This window comes from Bos javanicus, chromosome 18 (assembly GCF_032452875.1).
Source record: "Bos javanicus breed banteng chromosome 18, ARS-OSU_banteng_1.0, whole genome shotgun sequence".
Taxonomy (NCBI): Eukaryota; Metazoa; Chordata; class Mammalia; order Artiodactyla; family Bovidae; genus Bos; species Bos javanicus.
Window position 1 is genome coordinate 22,233,989 of NC_083885.1, and position 18,724 is coordinate 22,252,712.

The following is an 18,724-nucleotide window of genomic DNA, read 5'->3' on the forward strand; positions in this document are numbered from 1 at the left end:
AAACAGTCAGGCAAGTGAGTCACATGTCTTGCAAAAAGACATCATCATGACTCAAAAACCAACTCAAAGTAAAAGCTCTGCACAAAGCAGGTCAGTGGGTCATTAAAACAAAGTCCACAGAGTAGAAACTGACTAGAAGTCATTCCTTTAGAGGCTAAGTTCCAAGCAGAAAAAAATAATCTCTATCTTCCTTCTTCGATCACTGTCTCACCTTTGCATTGTATCTAGAACATGAATACAGATCTGTCCATGCTCACACATGAGAATGAACTTTAAGTCACACATTCAGAAAACAGTCGAGTGTTCCTGAACAAGAAAGAATGAAAGATATCTATTCTTAAGAAATAATTCCTGCAGAAATTGTGCACACAAAAGTGAGTTTCTTCAGAAACAGTAGACTCTTTGAAATAAATATAGATTCTAGATTAATCCAAGCGAAGTAAAATATGTTCCAGATAGTGATGTTTTTACTTAGTAAACCCCAAATCTTAAAGTTAGAACATGCATTCTAACAAGTTAGAATAGCTAATTACTTTTTTAAACTTTCATTTCAAATCAGGACCTCTAGAGAACAGATATTTTGGCCATTTGCTTATTAAACTATAAATATTAAAACAAAAGTTACTTAGAGATATGATACACTCACGGCACTCATAGCTATTAGCTCTTTCTTTCAAATGGCAATTTCAGACATAATAAAAACTCCTAATCTTTTTGTTTTATTATACTAGTTTGTAAGATTTTCCATTTTTAAAATTGTATTTATTTACAACCTGCCTTGCTCCAAAAAAAGATTCAAGGTGGGGTTTTCAATTAAGTTTATAGAAAAGCATATCCTCCAAACTTTACAGAGTCAGGAAAAAAAAAAAAAGCTAAAAGCTTTTTATCATAACCTTTTAATTTTATCCTCTTGCTTGCGGGCATGCTGTTTAAGTAAAATGTTCTCATCATGCAAACGCAAAAATCTGTCTTCCAGTTCCTCACGACTGATACGTGACACTGCCTGGCGAGACTTCATTGTCCGTGTTGTTGAAGTTTCTGCAAAAATGCCAAGGTAATTAATAGTAGGATTACTTAAAAGAGCCTCTAAAAACAATAACTGTTGATAGTAACATAATCTCTGATGCTTTAGAAAATGTTATAGCATTGTTCATGTCACTGATTGGACCTAAGAACAAAAATCTTTGCTATTAATACTTTATATGCAATATTAAGGATATGAGTAACAATAGTTTCCATTCAAAAATGTATTCCAATAACTGTCTTTAAGAACATAAGATGGAACTCTGATTCAATAAAGACTTTTCAATTTGTATGCTGAATGTTGAAAAAAACTAAACTAAAAGGGTATCTGGAAGTATTTTTTTTTTTGCAAAGGTAAGAGTTATAACAAAAACAATATGATTATGATATTTTTCTGAGCTATGGGTGTTGGGTTATAGAAAATAAACTATAAAATCTGCAAGACCAAACAAACAAAAACCTTTGCAAATCATTTATAAGCTATCACACTTTTTTAAAGAACTTTTACACCTTTTAGCAGGTGTGTATGATATTTCTTTTACATATGCTTAAATTTGATATTTTCCTGTGAAGCTGGTCAATTTTCAACAGTCCTCCACAAGAAACAAAGAACAAATGGACAAAGATTAAAGCCCTATAAGGAGGTTACTGAGGGCAAGGATTGAACTTAGGGTATCAAATACTAAAAAATAGCCTTGCACATTTAAAATTTCTTTGTATTTGAATCCCCGACATTCCATTAAAGATCTAAAGCAATGCTGATACAGTCTATTTACTCTTAACAATAAAAGCTGTACAGTCAAATTTATTTTTTTCAATGAATAATGTTTTGACCACCTTTCTTTAGTACTTGAAGGTGGCTACCGGTAACACTTTGATTAACAAGCTTGTAGAGAAGACGTAGTGGAATATATTTGACATCATCGGCTTCTCGGTGACAAATGCTGTGGCATGACAGCATGGCTGACATTCTGTACACACAAACAGGAACACAGACCTACACTCTAAATTGTTCCTTAAAGCAGTACTTTTCTTTTTCAATTTGAAAGTGCTTTTTAGCTCCATAGCAACCACTAAAGTGATAAAAGGACAAAGAAAACCTTTAATGTGTATTAATTTGATAAAACAAAGTCAATATTGCTTCGATAAACAAACCATTTTGAGATACTCTACTTGAAAGGCAAAATTTTTTAAATATGGCATTTCCTCCCATATAAAACTTCAGCATAAAGAAACATTTTAATGGTGAATGTGATTTAAACCAGGCAATTCAGTTTGGAGGCTTGGTACTCTCTGTGTAGTTCCACTGATGTGTGGAATTTTAAGAAGATGATTTATAACAATTCTTTATCAGAACAGAGGGGGATTTTACATTTTCTATGAGCTGTTGATAATTGATGCTTGCAGTAAAATACCATATGTTGTTCTAAATTCTCCATCTTCTTGTTTAGTCCAATCAAGAGCTATATAGTTCCTTTCAATGGCTTTGTTTGTATGAATATCAGAAATACTTTAAAAGTAAAGAAGTTACTGATCAAAGTTCATAACTGTAATATGTAACAGCTGGCCATACCTTGCAACCCTCCCATGCCAAAGAGATTTAGACCTATATCTTTCACAGGCAGGTCTCCTGCAGTCTCATCAGTGGGACCAGACATTGCCTATCTGTGGAGAAGAGAAAATTCAAATAAAATCTTTCCAAGTTGTAACATTAACTATGCAATGGAATGAACCAAATAAAATGAATAAGGCACTAGAACTTTAATGGACATCTTATTGCCCACATGTGCTGCTTGAAGAAGATGAAAGCTTCTATTTTAAAAGTAATACTACATTCAATCATGGAGCCAGTGTTCCTTTCAACAGTATATTTCCTATAGTTTGCTGAGGAAATGAGGTAAGATTATCATTCTTCCTTCTCTCTTCTTCTTCTTCCTCTGTTTGCAAAAAAAACCCAGAAAACAAAACCTTCCCCAAATTTAAGAAAGACCTCCTGTCCATCCTCCATCCCTTTCTCTGCTCCCCAAAAGAAAGCAGGTATCAAAATACTTCAGTCAGGAACTTGATTCAAATGGTTGTTCTATTACTTACTGGCTGGTCAAGTCACTAATCATGTGCAGAAAACACCACCTGTTGTTAAAAGTGGAGAAAACAACACCTGTTCTCACAGAGTTATTTTAAAGGTACATGAGATAGTAAATTAAAGGCATTTAACACATTTGCCGGGGATGTTAATGTCACTTGAATACTAATCTTCAGCTTGATGCACAAGGGAGTTGGTAGTTTTCTGCGAAAGAGGTTTCATAAATTCACCAGCTGGATTTGTTTTTGTTGTGTCTTTTGTTGCCATGAAGTCTAGGTCCCAGGGCTTCCTACCTCCATGTACATGCTGTCCAGCTAATTCTGGCATTTTTACAGTTTCTGTTCTTTACAGAGATGCACCATAGTAACTTAGTTTCATATGTGGATGTGGGTGGTTCATGCAACCTTTAGTAATGCAAAGAACCAGTGAAGATGGCCTAAGGCAGAGGTTCCCAATCTCTAGCACACTGGTCCTAGAATACAGTCTGAGAGAATAAACCAATGCCTCATTCACCTCTGTATTCTCAAACGCTGGGACAGAGCTAGGCACATAGCTGGCGTTCATTAAATAGTTGGCAAGTGAATGAATGGAGTCCTTGGGGCTTCAGGGTCTGGAGCCAGAGGTGGTTTCCAAAATCTTGTACGCATTATGTGTATATGCATTATCTTTTAGAGACAGGTTAATAACTTTTATTATAACTCATCAACGTTGCAGACCACTGAGTTTTTACTGTGACGTAAACAACAGACATATGCCTGGGATATCATCTACTTCTTTTGGAAACACTCCTACAGGAGAGGACAATTTAGGAACCAAATTATCAAGAAGTTTAAACACAGGACAACTGTGAAAATGATAACTTTTCCACAGTAGAATTATGGTGGCTTTTATAATAATAATAATGAAGGTGATGGTGTTAACATTAATTGAATGCTTAGTAAGATGTGCCAGGCACTCTTGAGGTTGTTACTAAAGTGTGTCCTACTTTACAAATGAAGAAACCAAGACAACAGCTTAGGGAAGCTGCCCAAGGTCACACATCTATGAAGTATCTGTTTGGCACTATTTTTGATGGTCAAAACTGGGAAGCAGGCAGGTGGTGTTACTGGCATCTAGAGGTCAGAGATGATGCTAAATATCCCAGAGGTCTCCAGTCTTTTTTGGCACCAGGGATCAGTTTCATGGAAAACAATTTTTCCATGGACCAGGGTGGGAAGGACAGCTTCAGGATGATTCAAATGTGTTACATTTACTCTTTATATTTCTGTTATTATTGCATCAGATCCACCTCAGATCATCAGGCACTGGATCCTACTATAGTGTACAGGAACCACAAAAAAGAATTATCTGGCCCCCAATGTTAATAACGCCAAGGTTGAGAAATAATGCATGATGTTGCAATGCCTCCCCAACAGTTTCATACAATCATTCCTGGTTCACTATGTGCCACTCACTGTTCTCTGCTGCTGCTGCTGCTAAGTCGCTTCAGTCGTGTCCGACCCTGTGCGACCCCAGAGACGGCAGCCCGCCAGGCTCCCCCAGCCCTGGGATTCTCCAGGCAAGAACACTGGAGTGGGTTGCCATTTCCTTCTCCAATGCATGAAAGTGAAAAGGGAAAGTGAAGTTGCTCAGTCGTATCCGACTCTTTGCGACCCCATGGACTGCAGCCTACCAGGCTCCTCCGTCCATGGCATTTCCTAGGCAAGAGTACTGGAGTGGGGTGCCATTGCCTTCTCCGCACTGTTCTCTAGATTCTTCAAATCCATGGTACCCTTGCCTTGCTCAAGGTCTTTGCACTAGCTGGCTCCTCATTCTTTGGGGCTCAGCTCAATCATTTTTTTCCCAGAAGCCTTCCCTCAGCATCCAATGCTACCATTCTCTTCCTCCCAACTTCAGCACTGTTTATTTCTTTTACAGCCATCATCCCCATTTGAGATTATCACGTGTGCAAAGCAAGTCGCTTCAGTCATGTCCAACTCTGTGCAACCCTATGGACTGCAGCCTGCCAGGCTCCTCTGTCCATGGGATTCTCCAGGCAAGAATACTGGAGTGGGTTGCTGTGCCCTCCTCCAGGGGATCTTCTGGGCCCAGGGATCGAACCTGCATCTCTTATACCTACTTGCATTGGCAGGTGGGTTCTTTACCACTAGCGCCACCTGGGAAGCCCGAGATGATCATATTTACTGCTATTTACTATCTTCATTGGTCTTCCCTGGTGGCTCAGACCGTAAAGAGTCTGCTTGCAATGCGGGAGACCAGGGTTTGATCCCTGGGTCAGGAAGATCCCCTGGAGAAAGAGCAACCCACTCCGGTTTTCTTGCCTGGAAAATTCCATGGATGGAGGAGCCAGGCGGGCTACAGTCCATGGGGTCGCAACGAGTCGGACACGACAGAGCGACTAGCACTTGCACGTACTTGCACTATCTTCATTACTACTTCTTCTATACTAATAAAGTAGAAGCATCTTGAGACCCGCATCGGTCCTGTTCCTAGCTGGTAGAGAATAGTGCCTCAGGGCACAGGGTGGACGCCAGTATTCATGTTTATGGAATGAATAAATGAATACTTGGTACTGAGGCTAAAGAGTAAACAAAGTCTCTACGGTCACGGAGTTCATAGTCTATAGGGTACTCACGATAAACAAATAATTGTAAATAATTAAGCAAATAAGTCACTTGGGAGGCTTAGGAGTTTCTCAATCAACTTGTTGTTCAGTCGCTAAGTCGTGTCGGACTCTTCGCGATCCCATGGACTGCAGCTCTCCATGCTACTCTGTCCTCCACTATTTCCCCGAGTTTGCTCAAATTCGTATCTACTGAGGCAATGAGCGAACTACTTGCAGGTAATCTTTTGCCTGAAGAAGGACCTGGATAAGCACTGTACTTAGCCTCACCCCTCAACAACTAAGGTTCAGGGCTGGGATAGAAAATTTCAAACAGATGCTGGGAGTCGGGATAATGGGCGGGCTGTGATTCAGGCCTGAGTAGGTGAGGTGTCTCGTGCTGGGCTGCTCTTCACGTGAGCAGAACGCCAAGGCCTTCTCCAGGAGGTAGAGCAGACCCCACGACCCCGGCCCGTGCTAGAGGTAGAGGGTCGGCTACCTGCACCCCTCTACTCCCCGGGTGTACTCACCGCCACTCTCCCAGCCGCTAGCTACCGTTGCTATAGCGCCGACGGCTTGTGAGGCAGCCGGCCGAGAGGAGCACGGGAAAAACATGGCAGGCACCGTTGCCTTCTGGGAATTGTAGTTCTTTTCGGGCCCTCGCCAGCCCGCTTGCTGAGCAGCAGACTACGCTTGCCCAGCTGTCGGACCTGGGAAATTCTCTAGCTTCCAACCCCGAGGCACATTCCGGCCTTACCGCGGTGCACCCTGGGAGTGGTAGTTCTCTCCTTTCCGAGGGAGAATGGCGCCAGGCGGGAGCTGGACGCCAAGAGAACTACATGGAGGAGGCGGGGTCCAGGGCTAGGAATCTACGCGGTTAGTAGTGGCGAAGGCGGCTATAACGGCAGCATGAAGCGGACCCCGACGGCCGAGGAACGAGAGCGCGAAGCTAAGGTATTTCGGGCTCACCCGAGTCTGGGATCTTTCGTGCACTTGTAGCTGGGGTCTGGGAACCGGAAGGGCTTGGTTGGATGGCAAGCGGACCCACGGTCTTAAGCGAAGGGGTTACAAGGCCTTGTCAGCAAGGGAGCCAGAGACTTTGGGGGCTTTGAATACGTGCTGCTCGGGATGCAGGCCTAGTCCTAGTGGACCGACTCACATGAGAATTAAGACACCCATTTCCTTGTCCTGCTTCTGCACTTCATTCCTTGGTTAAGTTTGTAGTTACCCTTGTGCCTCAGTTTACCGGACTCTTAGACACTTGTGATCATATCAGTTGTGCTTTCCTCTTCGGTAATGATTTCTGTGGATTGAGATCGGGTTAGGTGAGAAAATCTGTGCGATCAGATGTATGTATTTGAAACAGTTGTCTGTGTTCTGTGTCTTCCGCACAGCGGATGTAGAGTTTTAACTACAATACCGTTTTCTACTTTGGGGGGTTCACGCTGTAGCAGTTGTTCCAAGGGATGACAATAATAATTGTTACGGAATTTTCTTTTTTTAGTATTTATTACGCATCAGACTCTGCGGTTCCATAATATTTATATTATTTCGTATTCTTATCACAGCAGATCGCAAGATAGCTATTATACAGATGGAATATCAAGAGTCCTGTTTTACAAATGAAGACTTGAGGCTCAGAAGAATTGAGTGTTTCTCTCATTCCCCAAATCAAGTCCTATCAATTTGTCTAAAAATATTGGTAATCTCTTCACTTTTTTCCATCTTCACCACCTGGGACCGGGCTACCATTACCTCCTCAATGGACTGTTCCAGTGATCTCCTTATTGGTCTATATTCACTTCTGCATCCAATCACTCCTTGGTCCCCCTTTGTCCCCCCTTCCACAAAAGACACTTCTTCACACTGTAGTGTGTGAGCTTTTCAAAATGCAAATGCAATCATGGCCCTTTCCTTCTTACCTCCTCTGTCAACCAACTGTTTAAAGATCTTTCATGGGATTCCTTGGTGGTCCAGTGGGGCTCCTGAAATGACTTGAGTTTGATCCCCAGTGGGGAAACTAAGATCCTGCAAGCTGGGTGGTGTGGCCAAAAAAAAAAAAAAAAAACTTTCATGGCTTTCTGATGCTCTTAGGATAAAAAGGAAACTTCACAAGACCTACAGTGTTTTCCACAGTGTAAACTCTACTTGCATCATCCACAGCCTCAATGGATGTGACCCCTCTCTGCTCCCTGCCCATCAACCACATTGGCCTTCTCAGAAGTCCCTATTTCCCCTGCTTTATATGGTTACAGGTTTTTTTCTTTTGGTTGTTGTTGTTCAGTCACTAAGTCATGCCTGACTCTGTGATCCTGTGGACTGTAGCACTCCAGACTTCGCTGTCCTTCACCATCTCCTGGAGTTTGCTCAAATTCATGTCCATTGAATCAATGATGCTATCCAGCCATCTTGTCCTCTGTCTTCCGTCCCTTCTCCTCCTGCCTTCAGCCTTTCCCACCATCAGGTCTTTTCCAATGAGTTGGCTGTTTGCATCAGGTGGCCAAAGTATTGGAGGTTAAGGTTCAGTATCAGTCCTTCCCATGAATATTCAGGGCCTTTATACATGCTGTTTGTTGGTCACTCTGTATTAGGCAATTATTGGAAGTCAGAGCCATTGGTAAATGAACCAGATGCTGTTTATGCTGTCAGAATTTGGAGTCCTCAAGTGAACTCACTTTACTTTGTCTTAGGGCAGTACCTCTATGGATTGAAGATATAAAATATACTGTATTATAATCTGAGTTAGAACTTCCCTGGTGGCTCAGATGGTAAAGTGTCTGCCTACAATGCGGGAGACCCAGGTTCAGTCCCTGGGTTGGGAAGATCCTCTGGAGAAGGAAATGGCAACCCACTCCAGTACTCTTGCCTGGAAAATCCCACGGACAGAGGAGCGTGATAGGCTACAGTCCATGGGGTCGCAAAGAGTCAGACACGACTGAGGGACTTCCATATATATATATATATATATATACACACTCTATAACCTGAGTTAGGGCTTTGCTGGTGGCTCAGTGGTAAAGAATCTGCCTGCAGTGCAGGAGATGTGGGTTTGATTCCTGGGTTGGGACGATCCCTTGGAGAAGGAAATGGCAACCCACTCCAGTGTTCTTGCCTGGGAAGTCCCATGGACATAGGAGCCTGGTGGGTTGCAGTCCATGGGGTCACAAAGAGTCAGACAGGACTGAGTGACTAAACCACCACCACCACTGTGACCTGAGTTATAGCAAAGTTTCTTTAGAGTCCTGAAGTTTTCATGCTTGAACCTGTATGTGATAAGGCAGTATATAAAGATGAGTTGTTGTTCATTCGCTAAGTTGTGTTTGACTCCTTGTGACCCCATGGACTGTAGCCTGCCAGGCTCCTCTGTCCGTGGAATTTCCCAGGTAAGAATACTGGAATGGGCTGTCATTTCCTTCTCCAGGGGATCTTGCCGACCCAGGGATGGAACCAGCGTCTCCTGCGTTGGCTGGCAGATTCTTTACCACTGAGCCACCAGGGAAACCTGTAAAGATAAGAGCAAAGGAGAAAGATCCTTCTGCGTTCATCTACAATAGTTCAAAGAAACAAATGTCACACAATGGTATTGGGCATGATGTCTTTCTTACCTTTTGGGTTTACACTGAAAGTTACTCATTTCTTTTGTAAAGACTTATTTAGCACCTATTATTTGCCTGACAGGCTTCCCGGGTAGCTCAGCTGGTAAGGAATCCCTTTGGAATGCAGGAGACCCTGGTTGGATTCTTGGGTTGGGAAGTTTCCCTGGAGAAGGGATAGTCTACCTCTCCCAGTATTCTTGGGCTTCCCTGGTGACTAAAGAATCCACCTGCAATGCAGGAGACCTGGGTTTGATCCCTGGGTTGGGAAGATCCCCTGGAGGAGGGCACGGCAACCCATTCCCGTATTCTTGCCTGGAGAATCCTCATGGACAAAGGAACCTGGCGGCTATAGTCCATAGCGTCCCAAAGAGTTGGACACGAGTGAGCGACTAAGCACAGCACAACACATTTGCCAGACCCTGGGATTCTGCTTTTGGCTAAGATAGAATCCTTGTTCAAAGGAGCTTTTACTCATTTAAAACTCTTAACAGTTGCCTCTAAGATAGCTTAGTGTTGTTGACATCTGATGGATGTTGAAACCAAGGCTTGTAGGAGTTAGAACTTGCCCAAGATCACCTGGTTGCTCTGTGACACTAGGGCCCAGAGCAAGGTCTTCTCATTCCAAAGCTTTTTTCCATTTTCTGCTTGTAAAACATGTTGAAATGAGAGAGCAAGTTGTCTGCCTGTTTACTTTAAAAAATTTCTTTGATCTTTATTTAAAAGTTAATTTGAGAAATATTATTGGTTAGAGCAAAGTATAGGAAAGCAAGTTTTAAATCTTAAATAGAAAATGTTCATTTAATCATAAATTATTTTCTCTTTTTCTAATCCACTTTATTGAGGTGTACTTTCCGTACCATAAATAGCACCCATTTATAGTGCACAATTTGGTGAGTTTTGACAGATGTTTACACCTGTGAAACCACCACCACAGTTGATACGGAGAACATTTCGATCCCTTCCAATGATTTCCTCTTGCTGATTTGCAGTCAGTCTCTTCCCCCACCTTGGCTTCCAAGCAACCACTAGTAAGCTGTCTATCACTGTAGATGAAGTCTGTGTTTTCTAGAATTTCATATAGATGGACATATACTCTGTGTATTATTGAGTCTGTCTGCTTTTAATCAGCATGCTTTTTAAGATTTATTCATGTCGTTGCCTGTATCTCTACAGTCACTAAGTCGTGTCCAACTCTTTGTGACCCTGCAGTCCATGGGACTCTGTCCATGGGATTCTCCAGGCAAGAATGCTGGAGTGAGTTGCCATTTCCTTCTCTAGGGGATCTTCCTGACCCAGGGATTGAACCTGTGTCTCCTGCTTGGCAGGTGGGTTCTTTACCCCCGAGCCACCAGGGAAGGCCTGGATCAATAGCTTGTTCCATTGTATTGCTGACTGTACAGTGTGGCTCTGGCGCATTTGTTTATTCATTCGTGTGTTGCTGAACATTTGGATTGTTTCTGAGACCATTATGAAGGAAGTGGCTCGGCCATTCATGTGTAAGTCTGCGTTTTCATTTCTTTTGGATGAACACCAGGAGTCCACTTGGTGAGCCCTATGGTAGTTCTGTGTTTAATCTTATAAAAAACAGCTCAACAATTTTCCAAAGTGATTCTCCCGTTTGTATTAGTTTCTCAGGACTGTTGGCACAAGTTACCACAATGTCCGTTTTTTTAAAAAATGGTTCCTTTTTTTTTTTTCATGGACCACTTTTAAAGTCTTTATTGTATTTGCTACAATACTGCTTCTATTTTATGTTTCTTGGTTTTTTTCTTTTTTTTTTTTTGCCACAGGGCATAGGGGATTTTAGCTCCCCAGCTAGGGATCGAACCCACACCTTCTACACTGGAAGGCAAAGTTTTAACCACTAGAACTTCAGGGAAATTCCAGCCTTGCTGTCTTAACACAACAAAAATGTATTCTCTCATTGTTCTAGAGATGTGTCTGAAATCAAGGGGTCCATAGTACCCCTGATGGCTCTGCTCTAGGGGAGAATCCCTCCTTGAGTCTTCTAGCTTCTGGCGACTCTGGGCATTCCTTGGCTTGGGCTGTGTAACTCCAGTCTCTGCTCGAGTCTTCCCCGTGACTGCCTTCTTTGTGTTTTTCTGTCTCATTTCTCTGCGTCTTTTCTCTTATAAGGACACCAGTCATTGCAGTGAGGGCCTCCCCTAAATCCAGGATGATCTTAATTTCATGATCCTCAAGGTCCTTAACTTAATTCCATATGCAAAGACCCTTTTTCCAAATAAGATCACATTTAAAGGCACCAGTGGTTAAGACTTGGACATATCTTTTTGGGTGTGCTATTCAAACCTGCTGCACCATTTGATATTTCCATCAGTATATGAGAGCTGTGGTTACTCCCTGTCTTCACCAATACTTAGTATTGTCTCTTGTTTAAATTTTAGGCCGTCTAGTGGGTGTGTGGTGGTATCTCATTGTGGTTTTAATTTGCATTTTAGTGATGACTAATGAGAATTAATATCTCTTTGAAAAGCTTTTTCCATCTTGTAACATGTATGAGTACTTTGTTCCTCTTTGTTACTGAATAATGTAGTACTCCAGTGTCTGAAAGTATTACACTTGGTTTAATCCCTTCCCCTGTTGGTGGATATTTGGGTTGTTTCCATTATTTGGCTATTACAAATAATGCTGCTATGAACATCTGTGTTCTACTTTTTATATATACCTATGTTTTCATTTCTCTTAGATAGAGATCTAGGAGTGGAATTGCTAGGTCATACGGTAAATCTGTGTTTAACATTTTAAGAAACTGGCTGTACTGTTTGTTATGGTCTGAATGCTTGTGTTCCCCCCAGATTCTCTTACTGAAATTCTAATCCCCAAGATGATGGTATTAGGAGGTAGGGCCTTTCGGAGATGATTAGGTGGTTAGGAATGGAATTAGTGTCCCCTTCTACAAGAGGCCTGAGAGAGCTCCCTTGCCCCATCTGCCATGTGAGGATACATGATTAACTTGGGTGTCTGAAACTGGAAGAGGCCCTTTACCAGAACTAGACCATGCTGACTCCCAGATTTTGGACTTCCAGCCTTCAGACCATGAACAATAAATTTCTGCTGTAGATAAGTCACCCAGTCTATGGTATTTTGTTACAGCAGCCTAAATGGACTAAGACATGGTGCTTTCCAATGTGGATACATCATTTAATATTCCTGTTTGAAGGTTACAGTTCTTAACATCCTTGTCAACACTCGTCACTGTCTTTATGAAACCCGGTGTGAAGTGGTATCTCAGAGCACTCTTACATTTCCTTTTTCTGATGTCCAATGATGTGAAACTGCTGCTTGTGTAGGTTGACCAGGTATTAATCTTCTTTGGTGAAGTGGCTGTTCAGATCTTTTGCTCTTTGTTTTTTTTTTTGGTTGGTTTGTGTTCTTAATATTAAGTGTTACGAGTTATTTGTATTTTCTAGATATCAGTCCCTTTGTTAGAGATATGTATTGTGAGTACTGTCTCTCTTCTTTAGTTTACGTAATGGTCTTTTGAAGAGCAAAATTGTTTAATTTTGATAAAGATCCAATTTATCGATATTTCTTTTTATGATTCTTGCTTTTTGTGTCATATCTATGAAGTCTTTGCCTATCTTAAGGTCACAAAGATTTCTTGTTTGCTTCTTAAACTTTTTACCCCCATCATGGGTAATTGCTTTTGGTTTTCCTTTTCTCTCTGAAATAGATTACATTTTCTTCTTGTGATTGCTTATGTCATAGACTTTTGTATAGTTCACATGTCTGGAGGGTGAATAAAAAGGTTGGAGTAAATAGCTTTTTATGATGGCATCTGTTTAATTTGTGTTAACAGCAGAAGAGGGTGCCAAAGTATATTCATGAATTTTTAAAATCAGTTGTTAAAATAAGGCATGCAGCAGGGTAGTTCAGCTTAGTATTTGAAAAGCTGAGTTAGAATCGTGCTTAGTTGCTCAGTTGTGTCCCACTCTTTGCGATGTCACGGACTGTAGCCCGCTTCTCTGTTCATGGGGTTTTTCAGGCAAGAAAACTAGAATAGGTTGCCCTTTCATGATTAGGTTTGGCCACAGTGCCAGGGACCCAGTAAGCATGGCTTTGATTGAGGGTTGCCCCAAGAACCTTTTGCTGATATAAGGCTGCCCCCGTATTTTTGTGTTGTTGCTGTTTTTTTTTCCCAGATGATATAATTTATTATTTTGAAATGATTTAAAATTTATAGAAGAGCTTCAGGAGTGGAACAAAGAGCCCTCACAGCCTTATCATCCAGATTTGCTCACATCTTGTTAACATTTGCTTTACAGCTCTCTCTCTCTCTTTCCCTATATATAAATACATGAACTTTTTTTTTTATGAACCATTACAGAGTAAATTGGTGACATCAATCCTCTTTACCCCTGAATACTTCAGCATGTATTTCCTAAGATGCTTTCTTATATATAAACATAGCTTATTGTCAATTTCAGAAAAGTTAACTGATAAAATACTCTTATTTAGCCCAAAGCCCATATTTAAATTTTGCTAATTGTCCTAATAGTATCTTTTATAGCATTTTTGTTTACCTGGTCCAGGTTTTAATCCAGGGTTATATGTTACCTTTAATTGTTATGTCTCTGAGGAAAAACAACAGAATGGGAAAGACTAGAGATCTCTTCAAGAAAATTAGAGATACCAAGGGAATGTTTCATGCAAAGATGGGCTCAATAAAGGACAGAAATGGTATGGACCTAACAGAAGCAGTAGACATTAAGAAGAGATGGCAAGAATACATAGAAGAACTGTACAAGAAAGATCTTCATGACCAAGATAATCACGATGGTATGATCACTCACCTAGAGCCAGATGTCCTGGAATGTGAAGTCAAGTGGGCCTTAGAAAGCATCACTATGAACAAAGATAGTGGAGGTGATGGAATTCCTGTTGAGCTATTTCAAATCCTGGAAGATGATGCTGTGAAAGTGCTGCACTCAATATGTCAGCAAATTTGGAAAACTCAGCAGCGGCCACAGGACTGGAAAAGGTCAGTTTTCATTCCAATCCCAAAGAAAGGCAATGCCAAAGAATGCTGGAACTATCGCACAATTGCACTCATCTCACACGCTAGTAAAGTAATGCTCAAAATTCTCCAAGGCTTCAGCAATACGTGAACCATGAACTTCCAGATGTTCAAGCTGGTTTTAGAAAAGGCAGAGGGACCATAGATCAAATTGCCAACATCTGCTGGATCATGGAAAAAGCAAGAGAGTTCCAGAGAAACATCGATTTCTGCTTTATTGACTATGCCAAAGCCTTTGACTGTGTGGATCACAATAAACTGTGGAAAATTCTGAAAGAGATGGGAATACCAGACTACCTGACCTGCCTCTTGAGAAACCTGTATGCAGGTCAGGAAGCAACAGTTAGAACTGGACATGGAACAACAGACTGGTTCCAAATAGGAAAAGGAGTACGTCAAGGCTGTATATTGTCACCCTGCTTATTTAACTTATATGCAGAGTACATCATGAGAAATGCTGGGCTGGATGAAGCACAAGCTGGAATCGAGATTGCTGGGAGAAATATCAATCACCTCAGATATGCAGATGATACCACCCTTATGGCAGAAAGTGAAGAGGAACTAAAAAGCCTCTTGATGAAGGTGGAAGTGGAGAGTGAAAAAGTTGGCTTAAAGCTCAACATTCAGAAAACGAAGATCATGGCATCTGGTCCCATCACTTCATGGGAAATAGATGGGGAAACAGTGTCAGACTTTATTTTTTTGGGCTCCACAATCACTGCAGATGGTGACTGCAGCCATGAAATTAAAAGACGCTTGCTCCTTGGAAGGAAAGTTATGACCAACCTAGATAGCATATTGAAAAGCAGAGACATTACTTTGCTAACAAAGGTCCGTCTAGTCAAGGTTATGGTTTTTGCAGTGATCATGTATGGATGTGAGAGTTGGACTGTGAAGAAAGCTGAGCACTGAAGAACTGTGGTGTTGGAGAAGACTCTTGAGAGTCCCTTGGACTGCAAGGAGATCCAACCAGTCCATTGTGAAGGAGATCAGCCCTGGGATTTCTTTGGAAGGAATAATGCTAAAGCTGAAACTCCAGTACTTTGGCCACCTCATGCGAAGAGTTGACTCATTGGAAAAGACTCTGATGCTGGGAGGGATTGGGGGCAGGAGGAGAAGGGGACGACAGAGGATGAGATGGCTGGATGGCGTCACTGACTCGATGGACGTGAGTCTGAATGAACTCTGGGAGTTGGTGATGGACAGGGAGGCCTGGTGTGGACAGGGATCGCAAAGAGTTGGACATGACTGAGCGACTGAACTGAACTGAACTGAATCTGGTCTCCTTTAATTTCCTTTAAATTGCTTCCTCACCCTTTCTTTGTCTTTTAAGATATTGACGTTTATAATGAGTAAGGCTGTGACCTTTGTGATGAGTACAGGCTATTTGTTTTGTAGAATGTCTCTGTGTTCTTATGTATCTGATATTTCCTTATGATTAGATTCAGTTGTTTAATAGCTCAGTAGTGTCCGACTCTGCGACCCATGGACTGCAGCGTGCCAGGGAATCCTGGTATGCTGGCTTAGTTTGAGAATATGCATTTTGGGGCTTGTATATTTTTGAGGAAAGATAGGGGCCATTGGAGATCACATTCCTGCCTATAAAATTGTTCTTTTTGACCTGAATGAACTGTGTTTGAAAGTTTCTGAATTATTTTCCATCCAAGAGATTTCACATGAAAGTCTGGATGGCAGGCTTTCTTGAAAAACTAGACTGTCTGGCCACATTGGGCTTGCATTTCACTAGCTAGAGCTGAATAGTGGCTGCCCCTTTGGATGGGAATATACTTTCTCTTCTGCCACACCCCACCTTTGCCCATTTAGTCACAGTACAGGCTTCCCTGGTGGTTCAGACAGTAAAGAATCCACCTGCAGTGTGGGAAGACTGGGTTCAATCCCTGGATCGGGAAGATCCCCTGGAGAAGGGAATGGCAACCTACTCCAGTGTTCTTGTCTGGAGAATCCAATGGACAGAGGAGCCTGGTGGGCTACAGTTCATGCGTTCTCAAAGAATCAGACACGACTGAGTGACTCACACTTGCACTTTTCTTTCACAGTGGTTTAGAGTGTGAGACTTTAGAGTGTGAGATTTCTGGGAAATCCCAGAATTGAATCCTGTTCAATCACTTGCTTTAAGTAACTTAACTTCTCTGTACCTCTGTCTCCTCATCTGTAAAACTGTGGTGAGTGCTCAGTGGCTCAGTCGTGTCCAGCTCTTCGCGATCCCATGGGACTGTAGCCTACCAGGCTCTTCTGTCCATTGAAATTTTCCAGTCAAGAATACTGGGGTGGGTTGCCATTTCCCTGTCCAGGTGATCTTCCTGACCCAGGGGTCGAGCCCACGTCTCTTGTGTCTCCTGCGTTGTCAGGCGCATCCTTTACCACTGCACTATTGATGATTGTCCTGAGGATGAACTAAGATACAGGTGAAGCACCTGAACATTGTGTTGCTGTTATTACTGTCATCTCATTGTCATCATCATCATTACCACCTGTCTGATCCCAGTAGCTGTTTTAGCTTATGTTGAGAACATTCATTCTGTGAACTTATACTGAGTGTCTAATTGAGCTCTGGTGGCCTCGGCCTGCAGCAGCCTGAAGTGGGGCTCTGATTCCTGACCAGAGATTGGGGTTGGGTCGCAGTGGTGACAGCACCAAATCCTAGCCACCTGACTCATGGGCCTGGCTCTTTGGCTTTGCAGAAGAGAATTCACAAAGATGGTAAGTAGTGAAACAAGTGAAGTGTTTATTAGAAGGAAGAAGAGTCCACAACCTATGGATAGACAAATAGGCAGGCCGAGAGAGAGAGTCACACTCTCATGGTAGTTTGAATCACTTTTATGGGACTTTTCTTCCCGGTTTCCTTTGACCAGTCATCTTGCTTTGCCTGGTTCTGAGTCTGTATTTGGTATTTACCTCCTGTGTGTGCCTGCACATCTCTTAGACAAGATGGATTCTACCGAAGAGGCCTATGGGTAGTTAGCACCCCTTAGCATCACTCCCCTTTTGACCTCCAAGGTGCCTTTCTTTGCATGTGTAGTCAGAGAGGCCTCCTCACTTCGGGAATGGGAAATATGTGGTCTCTTATCTTCTCTCTGGGCAGGGCCCAGCCTGTTCTTTTGACTGTCCTGCAATTTTTGTCTTTGAGTGTCTACCCTGTGTGCCGGAGGTGGGGAGCGGGGACATCTATCTACCTCCTACGTCTTAATCAGGCAGATTTTCTCAATTAGGGGTTCCACTATCCTTCCCATTCGTCCCAAATGGTGCTAGTTATATGCCGCCCTTGGAAGAATTGAGAATATAAACTATTTTCTGGGTTCCTTGGTTCAGTTGAGGGGCCTGGTTAAGTGCCAAGCAAGGTCTGGCAGGTTTGGTCCTGCAGGACTGGCTTCTTTTCTAAGGAAAATACGTAATTAAGCAAGTACCAGCAGTAGAGTGGTGTGTTTCACGATGGGAATGGCACGTGGTAGCAGGGAGCATCTACTGTGGTAGGGGATCATGGAATCTCTTCCCCAGGAAGATCTGTTTAACCTGGTCTAGGGACACGAGAGAGGAACATGGTGGGCAACAGTCCATGGGGTCACAAAGAAGCGGACGTGATTGAGCACGCATGCAGCGGTCGTGGAGTTCCTTCCTAAGGCTTCTTTAAGAGTGTATCCGTATACCAGGCCCAGGACTCCATTAGAGGTTGCTTAGAAATACGATAACTGTTCTTATGTGGGTGTTGAACTCAAAGTGAGCTTTCAAGGTTCTTAATGCTGGCTTGGGTGAGATCATCATTTTTTAAGGTGTTGAGCATAGAAACAGTTTACCTTTATTACTGAGAGAGTTATATACTAAATAGGCACATAATAATTTTGTTTAAGAAATGTACATTTTAACTTTACAGTGGAGAAACCTGGCAGTCACTCCCCCAGCCTGGTAATCAAGACCAGCGTCGTCAGTGGCGACAAGTCATGGTGATGACATGAACCCTGGATCTGTTTAATTCATAATAAAGTGATTCAAGTGGTGAAAAAAAAATGTATTTTTATCAGTGAAGGAATGTATCCAGAATAGATAAGCCTGCTGTTTTTCAAATAAAAATCATTAAAAAGTCTTCCATTTTTGGTGATAATTGTCTTAATATCATCTAAAATAAGCCTTAGGTTACAAGACCTGATGAGCTGTTAATATATAATAACTCAATTTAAAAGTCTGTTATTTATGTATGAAGTGTTAGTCTCTCAGTCATGTCTGACTTTTTTCGAGCCCATGGACTGTAACGCACCGGCCTCCTCTGTCCATGGGATTTTCCAGGTAAGAATACTGGAGTGGGTTGCCATTCTCTTCCCCAGGGGCTCTTCCTAACCCAGGGATTGAACCTGGGTCTCCTGCATTGC

At 42.1% G+C, this 18,724-nt stretch overlaps 2 protein-coding genes across 10 annotated transcripts in view; one reads left to right on the top strand and one right to left on the bottom strand.

Moving 5' to 3' along the window:
- RPGRIP1L (RPGRIP1 like) overlaps positions 1–7,161 on the bottom strand; it is a 97,656-nt gene extending 90,495 nt beyond the window's left edge. For 2 of the 4 annotated variants that reach the window (XM_061387214.1, XM_061387211.1), the window contains exons 1-3: positions 6,239–6,341; positions 2,597–2,688; positions 894–1,038 (exon numbers count right to left, since the gene is read on the bottom strand). In XM_061387214.1, coding sequence (XP_061243198.1) covers positions 894–1,038; positions 2,597–2,681 — 230 coding nt within the window. In that variant the 5' untranslated portion in view covers positions 2,682–2,688; positions 6,239–6,341. Of the gene's footprint in view, positions 1–893; positions 1,039–2,596; positions 2,689–6,238; positions 6,343–6,867 lie in introns of those variants that run through there. The other 2 variants (XM_061387212.1, XM_061387213.1) reach the window with 2 other exon arrangements.
- Positions 6,486–18,724, top strand: part of FTO (FTO alpha-ketoglutarate dependent dioxygenase) — a 423,456-nt gene continuing 411,217 nt past the window's right edge. The window contains exons 1-2 of one of the 6 annotated variants that reach the window (XM_061387218.1): positions 6,581–6,662; positions 10,478–10,629. In XM_061387218.1, the coding sequence (XP_061243202.1) occupies positions 10,531–10,629 (99 nt within the window). In that variant the 5' untranslated portion in view covers positions 6,581–6,662; positions 10,478–10,530. Of the gene's footprint in view, positions 6,663–10,477; positions 10,630–18,724 lie in introns of those variants that run through there. The other 5 variants (XM_061387217.1, XM_061387219.1, XM_061387216.1 and 2 more) reach the window with 5 other exon arrangements.